This window comes from Arachis ipaensis, chromosome B06, assembly GCF_000816755.2.
Source record: "Arachis ipaensis cultivar K30076 chromosome B06, Araip1.1, whole genome shotgun sequence".
In the NCBI taxonomy this organism is placed as follows: Eukaryota; Viridiplantae; Streptophyta; class Magnoliopsida; order Fabales; family Fabaceae; genus Arachis; species Arachis ipaensis.
In genome coordinates, this window is record NC_029790.2 from 133049051 (window position 1) to 133056543 (window position 7493).

General features: G+C 32.7%; 2 protein-coding genes across 6 annotated transcripts; one reads left to right on the forward strand and one right to left on the reverse strand.

Annotated features, from left to right (window-relative positions):
* Positions 1755-5822, forward strand: LOC107605487 (probable magnesium transporter NIPA9). 5 transcript variants are annotated; one of them, XM_021105241.1, is made up of 10 exons: positions 1755-1997; positions 2370-2468; positions 2725-2863; positions 2947-3027; positions 3428-3516; positions 4053-4117; positions 4234-4302; positions 4596-4716; positions 4837-4985; positions 5385-5822. In XM_021105241.1, exons 1-10 carry the CDS (start codon positions 1887-1889, stop codon positions 5602-5604), a joined length of 1143 nt encoding a protein of 380 aa, XP_020960900.1. In that variant the 5' UTR covers positions 1755-1886; the 3' UTR covers positions 5605-5822. The 5 variants fall into 5 exon arrangements, with proteins under 5 accessions (XP_020960900.1, XP_020960901.1, XP_020960903.1 ...); XM_021105242.1 differs by having other exon boundaries at positions 1757-1997; positions 4061-4117; positions 4244-4302; XM_021105244.1 differs by lacking the exon at positions 2947-3027 and having other exon boundaries at positions 1757-1997; positions 2725-2859; positions 4061-4117.
* On the reverse strand, positions 6518-7138 carry LOC107647700 (RING-H2 finger protein ATL79-like). The gene has a single exon (XM_016351754.1). The coding sequence runs from the start codon at positions 7136-7138 to the stop codon at positions 6518-6520; it is 621 nt and encodes a 206-aa protein (XP_016207240.1).

The following is a 7493-nucleotide window of genomic DNA, read 5'->3' on the forward strand; positions in this document are numbered from 1 at the left end:
TGTTGTTTTTAGAAAAAACAAAATTTATTTTTTAATAAAAATATTTTTTTTAAAATAAATCCAAATAGATTTAAAATTAAATAATTTTTTTTTTTACAAAAAAATTTGCCTTTTTCAATAAAAAACCAATCCAACCAACACTAAAATTAAAAACGGAAAATGAAAACATGGTTTCGTCTGTTTTTAAAGTAAAAGGGATATGCTAAGCATCTAAATTTCGTGTTGTAGTGTTCTTTGCTTTATTCTCAATTCTCAAACCCTTTTTTGGGTTGAAGGTGCATGCAACAACCGGTAGTTCCGTAGACCGTACCTATTAGTAATTAATTAATAATTAATTTACTGATATTAATGAGTGATGTGTACCAAAATAAATAAATAATTAACAAAAAGGAGGCAACGCTCACCCATACGAGCGTGTTGCGAGTGTGTCAACACGCGCACTACTCAATGATTTTTGAAGCATATTTTGTGTTCATTTTCTTCCTCCTTTTCCTTCTTTTTCTCCTTCTTCTTTACGTTTTTTCTCTCTTTTTTCACGTGTTTCATTTTCATCGTCGTTTTTTTACTACTGTCTCATTCTCTTTCTATTGATTGTGCAACATTATGTATTTTTTTTATTTTTTCTTCTCAATAAGAATTATGAGAATATGAAATAAGAAGATGAAAAAGAAGAAGCAGCAAAAGATGAAAAGGAGGAAGACGAAGAGTTTTGAATTATGCATAACTTATTAGAATAAAAAAACACCCAAAATTCTTAAAATACATCCAAATATCTTCGTGTTACACTCAAATTTGTTGCAATACAGACAAATATTTCTTCTAGTGCTGCATTTTTTTCTTTATTTCTTTCTTTCTTTTTGTTAAATGAATGTAAGTTCATCCTCTTCCAAGTAATTTTGCAGCATTATGTGTTTCTTCTTTTTTTTGTTTGATTTTTTTGTTTTTATGCTTGTTGAGAGAGTAAAACAAGAAGAAACTTGAGAAGATAAAACAAAAAGGAAAAGATGAATAAAAAAAAAGTAATAGAAGATGAGAAGGAGGAAGAGGAAGAGTTTTGAATTATGCAGAACTTATCAGAATAAAAATACACCCAAATATCTTCGTGCTACACCCAAATTTGCTGCAAATACAGAAAAATGTTCTATTGCTACATTTTTTCTTCTGAATTGAACACCTCAGCTACTTGATTGAATTTAAAACAATAATCAATTTTGTTCTGGTTCAATTGACAATCTGAACCTGAATTATTCATTTTCTTCAACAACGAGATAACTAATGACAGAGGAGAAAGAGAAAAAGAAAGGAAGAGAATAAATTCCAATGAAAAAAGGAGGAGGAGGAGGAGGAGGTGATGTTGATGACGATGAAGAAGATGAAGAAGACCCGTGCAATAACGGTACGAAACGCGTGAATATAAATGACTTATAAAGACTTGTATAGAAAAAAATGCTTTTCTGAAAGGTGGAAACTTTGATGCAGGCGACTTCATGTGAAGTTGATACTTGAGAGTCGTTAGATAATTTAATTGATTTGACTAAATTTTTATCTCAGATATCAACTTCACGTGAAATCGATGTGAGTTTTTACCTCTCTAAAAACACATGTTAAGACGATCAATTAGAAAAATTTTGTTTGAAAAGTGAAAACACAAAAAGTTTAAATTTTTACTGCATTAAAAATATTTAAAATATTTTATTAATAGTGATTTTATGATATGTTCTTAAGGTACATGTTAACTAAACCCATCAATTAATTAATTAATTGCTTTGTTAGCTATCAGTCTCTCAAAACAAGCACAGATCTTGAACCACACCAAGAAGGAAACACAACACAGCAAAATAATAAAAATAATAATAAAAAAGCATTGATTTTGAGAGATTGGAATCATGTGGGAATCCATTGTGTTAACGGTGGCTGCCACCGCCGGAAACAACATCGGAAAAATCCTTCAGAAGAAGGGCACCGTCATTCTTCCTCCTCTCTCTTTGAAGCTCAAGGCATGTCTCTTCTTCTTTTTTTGGTTCATATTTTTTAAAAAAATTTCTTATTTTGATGTGCCTCGTGACTCCATCTCATTAAAGGTTTTACCTTTCTTTGATAACAACTTGATTTGAAGCTTTTGAGCCATATTGGTATCCCTGAAATTAGAAATTGTATAGCTTTTAATGTGAAAGCTGCAATATATAATGATGAAGTTTGAATATTTTCAATGCATGCGTAAGATTTTAGTGTGAATCTGGAAATGGGTTAATGACAGGTTCACATTTTTTTTAATCATTTAAACCTTAATTCAATGCTTATGAGCCATTAGTCACTGTTTTGTTACTGATTCAGATATTGTGATCTCTATCTGTGTTTGTTTCATTCAGGTGATAAGGGCTTATGCATTTAACAAAATCTGGGTTATAGGTTTTCTGATGGATATAGGTGGTGCATTATTGATGTTAAGAGCATTATCTTTGGCCCCGGTAAGAACTCTAATAACACTTGTTGTCTATATTTAAAATAAATACATACATTAATGAATGAATGAATCTGAACTTAATGAAGATGGATCAGATTTTGTTTCTAAAGTTGTGTTGAAAATTCTTCTATGTACTTAAAACTGCATTTTCACTCTCATACTAAACTGATCTTTTATCATGATCTGGCAGTGTTTTGCATAGATTATTGAAATTGGGGATCCTGGGGGATCCTTGTGGGTTTTTGTTGTCTAATATACAGGTATCTGTGATCCAACCGGTTTCGGGAGTCGGACTAGCAATTCTTTCAATCTTCTCTCATTTTTATCTGAAGGAAATCATGAATGCTGTTGATTGGGTTGGCATTGCCTTGGCAGGTGTTGGCACAATAGGTAATGTAAGTTTTGAATCGCCTGCATAGTATTACTTTATGTTTGATTCTTTTGCATCATGCAAACACAACAATGAGCTAAGTTGTAGGCAGTACTCGGTAGTTATAAAAAGATTTGTAGACTGTGTATCAAGGTTATCGACTCAAGAGTTCACTTACACTCGTGGACTTTAGGTACACTTGAATCATAAAACTCTACTTGTCAACTCATAAGAGTTTACTTGTAAACTTGATTTGGGACCCAAGCTTGTAAATTTACAAGTTAACTCAGAGTTTTATAACCTTACTTTGGATCCATTGTTGTGAGTTGTGACCATTTTCTTTGTGTATATACTAAATGCTACACTCGTTGACAATGGACGAAGGCTTTGGGGTTTTTGTTAAATCTTTTGTTTGGCTGCTAATAAAACTGCCTTCGGGGTTTTTGTTAAATCTTTTGTTTGGCTGCTAATAAAACTAAGCATGCAGTCTTTTAACTCAATCCGCCAAATTGTCGCTGTACTTCTATATGCATATGCATTTGTGCAATGCTATTTGTTAACTCTTACATCATTACATGCTTTTCGAATTTTAGGAGTTGGTGCCGGAGGTGAAGAGCAAGAGGCGGCTACTCTGTCCATTTTTCACATACCATGTCTGGCATTTGTTGTTGCCATCTTGTTTGTAGGTACCTTGTCTTATGAAGAAACTACTTTAATTTTTTCACATGCTTTTATATTCCAAAATATTCAACCTTCACAGTTTTGTGTATTAGCAAGAACTCATTTGTGTCACTTGATTTTACAATAGTGACTAGCTTTTGAGGAAATGCATTTGGAAAGACAAAAAATCCTGTTATTATCTGGAAAACTACACATGGAATTGCTGCAAACTCATATCGAGTCTTGAATCTGATGCAGTAAACCCTTATTAGTGGCATATAATTGTGCACAATGTTGTATACATTTTTCTTAATCATTTCGTATCAATATTATCCCCGTTAGGCCTCTTGGAATGCATTAAATTGATTATGCTTTCCTTTTTCTGTATGTGGTAGGTGGTAGCATTATCAAAAGACAATTGGTCATTACAAAACTTATGAATGGAATTTTTTATAATAGGTTTCAGCAACTCCTCTTTAGAATATTGTAATCCAGCAGTGCAATCGAGTGTTATTACTTTCTTTGAGACTTCATTATTCTTTTAATTGATATAAACAGTTGTATAGGTATTGCTTAATGGAGGGCTTAGAATATGCAGGCGTCATCGAAGAGAACAAGAGATGGTAACTCGTGCTTTCATCATATCTTTAGATTTACATGTTTGTGTTTATTTTCATTATTATCACCTGCAAATAGTGATTAATGAAGTGTTTTTTTTCAATCATTTGACAATTTTAAGTTATATACAGATGGAATACGATGTTGTTGAGGAAATTATTTATGGCTTGGAATCTGGAATTTTGTTTGGGTACTTTTCCTTCCCTCCCTACTCTATTTATGTGTCCCCTTCTTTTAGAGTTAAATAAGAGTTTCCTTCTTTAACACGATTAAATTAGCCGTTTCTTGCTTTGGTAATATTGCATGCATTTGTATTTCACTTGTTTTAACGCAATGCTTTGGCATTGGTTGCGATTGTAGCATTTCTTTCCGTTTGTCTAATTAGAATGGCTAGTTTATGCGACAAGCGCATTCATATGGCGTAAAATTAGAAGAACTTGATTATATGTCTTGACTCTTAATTATGTTTACACCAAAATGCAGGATGTCTTCGGTAATTTCGAAGATGGGATTTCTGTTCCTAGAGCAAGGTTTTCACCAACTGTTGGTTCCTCTGTGCATCATATTCAGTGTGTGTTGTAGTGGAACAGGGTTTTACTACCAGGTATTATGAAGGCCTATTTTCTATGATCTAATTCTGTGTGAACTTTAATTCAAGTTCTACGCTGCCGATTCCGGTTTTGATTACCTCAAATAAAAATTTGTTGTCTTCTGTGCTATGCAGACACGGGGACTAAAGCACGGTAGGGCTATTGTGGTTTCTACATGTGCAGCCGTGGCATCAATTGTGAGCGGTGTACTAGCTGGAATGCTTGCATTGGGTGAAAGACTGCCTTCTGCCCCGAAAGCTCGCTTGGCACTTCTTCTTGGATGGTAATATAAGATTTTTTGCTTTTATTTGTTAATTCCAATTACTTACATAATCTTAGTATAAAAATTTTCACACCATTACACATAATATTAGTATAAAAATTTTGGTGGTTATCATTTTTAGATCGAAAAGTGTCCATCCAAGAATCCAAACTTATTACTCTTTTTCATATTGATCTGATCAATAAAAATTTCTACCTGACATTTAGTTGTCCGTTTGAAACATTTTTCGGCTTTTATCGAATTTTTGTTGCTATTAGGAGAATTGGGATGAAAGACCTAGATCAGTATCATTATTATGGTAGGAACTAGTCTAGCAATTCTTGTTTCGCAAGCTTGTCGCGCAGTAGCTTGAAAATAAGTTGATACTTCATACATGATAAACATTATGTTATGTTGCAGGCTACTTATAATCACGGGTGTAATTTTACTCGTTGGTTCGACGCGGCTAGTGAAATTTCTCTCGTGTTCTTCAGGACGCACAAAAAGAAGCAATGCTGATAAGAGTTACAGCGCTAGGAGACCAAGTTCTTTGCGTATAAGGGAACCGAATCCAAGCGCCGTGATACCAGCCACGACGTTAAATCATCTGCTACCATCGGCTTCCAAAGAAAAAGCATGAATGAATGTTATTTCATCGGTTTGGCGAATTTAGGGTTAAGGGTTGTATACTGTATAATGATCTAACAGTGTTGCTTTCATCAGAAGGCATGAATGTTTTTAGGATCATTCCTTCTGGTTTCAAATATTTTGGATTGATTTAGACACCACCTTGTAAAAACTATTGATGTACTTTTAAGGATTGTATATGAGAGTGCTGGTGGCAGTGACATTAACACATTTTATTTTATTTTTGATACAACACAGAATTTTTGCATGAAAATGAATTTGTAATGCACAACAATAATGATATAATATAATTATTTGTGTGCACTGGTGAAGTAGTGATACTTGCATATAAACAATAGCAACATGCCCAGAAACTATATTAAAGCTTAGTTAGCTTTTAACGTATAAGAATAATTTATATCTTTATATATATATGCCCAGGTTAACAATTTTGAGTTGCAATAAATCTGGAGAAACAATATAGATTTTGGATGTTATTTTTTTTAATGTACAAATCTTTTGTTAGTTTATTCTTCTTGTTCCCATTAGAAAAGACCAATTGAGTTAACATTCTTGGTTTGATTAAATATTGTTATGTTAGAAAAGAAAAAAAAAAGTGCAAAAAGACGCGAAGGCGATTGATAATTATCTTCAAAAACACTCGAGTTTAATAAAATTCAGAATAACATCACAAATTAACCAATTCTTATTGTTTGTGTAAAGTTAATTTACAGAGACTGATTTAACAAAACAACTATTAGAATTATACTTTTAAAATTACTATTTATTCACATTTTTTAAAACAATTAAGATAATAATGCTACATAATTAAAACAAATTAAAGAACCCTAGGGAACACAAAAAAAAAATAAAAGAAAGGTTCCTTCAAGTTGTAGTGGTGGGAATATAGCATGGTGAAGATGAACCTATTCATCATCTATCTCTGAAGTTGAAAATATGATGCCGCGGCACAATGGGCAAGAATATGGCAACTGACAGTTGGCACAGCGTCGGAGCCAGCGGAGCAAGCAGCGATCATGAAAAACATGCTTGCAATTTGTACGAACAATTTCTACGCTTGAATCTTCGTTACCATGGTCAAACTTCTCCAAGCAAATGGCGCATTCAGCATCATCATCTTGCTCATCAGAATCTTGAACAACATTGTACGAGGTAACATGAAGGTTCACAACAATCTCCCGCGTGTTGGAGTCACACCTTCTTGCAGTTTCGCGTATGTCAGGTAAAATTTGGTCTAATAGCTCAGGGGACACACCTAGTGAAGAACAGATTTCATGTAACAAGATTGTGTCTTCTCTGCTGAGCTCTGTGAGTGGAGTACCACTCCATAGGATCTCTGAAGGAATCAAGATTGCTTCAGTGGCTGTACTTGTAGTAGAACAAGACTCAACCTCAGCACCTGGGTTTGAGCTTTCAATAATTTGGATCAATTTCTTGGTGCAATTGAAGATGACGGAGAAGCAATCACTGAAATAAGACACTTCTTCAATGGGAGTGATTTGCAAAGAAAAAGAGGAGAATTCCATGGAAACGTATTATAAGAAGCTATTAGGGGATTAGGAAGTTTAATAAATTGGAAGTATTAAAGTCTCAACAGAAGGGTTGAAAAATGAGATAACAAAATTATGTAAATTACCTCAAAAAAAGTGTTTAAATAGACGCTAACAAACTAATTAAAAGATAAGATAAAATAACTTAATTCAAATTTTTTAAAGATAAGATAATTACCATAATTATGTATTAAATACTAAAGATAAGATAACTAAATTGAAACTTGATTTATTTTAAGATAAATTATATTTATTTAATGTAAATTAAATTTAATTAATTTGATTTATATTGAGTTATAAACATTTAATTTAACACAATATACTAACAGAG

Coding starts and splice junctions, on each gene's coding strand:
- LOC107605487 (XM_021105241.1), top strand. CDS start 1,887: ATGTGGGAATCCATTGTGTTAACGGTGGCTGCCACCGCCGGAAACAAC. Junction 2,864..2,946: donor TGGCACAATAGGTAATGTAA/GTTTTGAATCGC, acceptor AGTTGTAGGCAG/TACTCGGTAGTTATAAAAAG. Junction 4,717..4,836: donor GAACAGGGTTTTACTACCAG/GTATTATGAAGG, acceptor TGTGCTATGCAG/ACACGGGGACTAAAGCACGG.
- LOC107647700 (XM_016351754.1), bottom strand. CDS start 7,138: ATGGAATTCTCCTCTTTTTCTTTGCAAATCACTCCCATTGAAGAAGTG.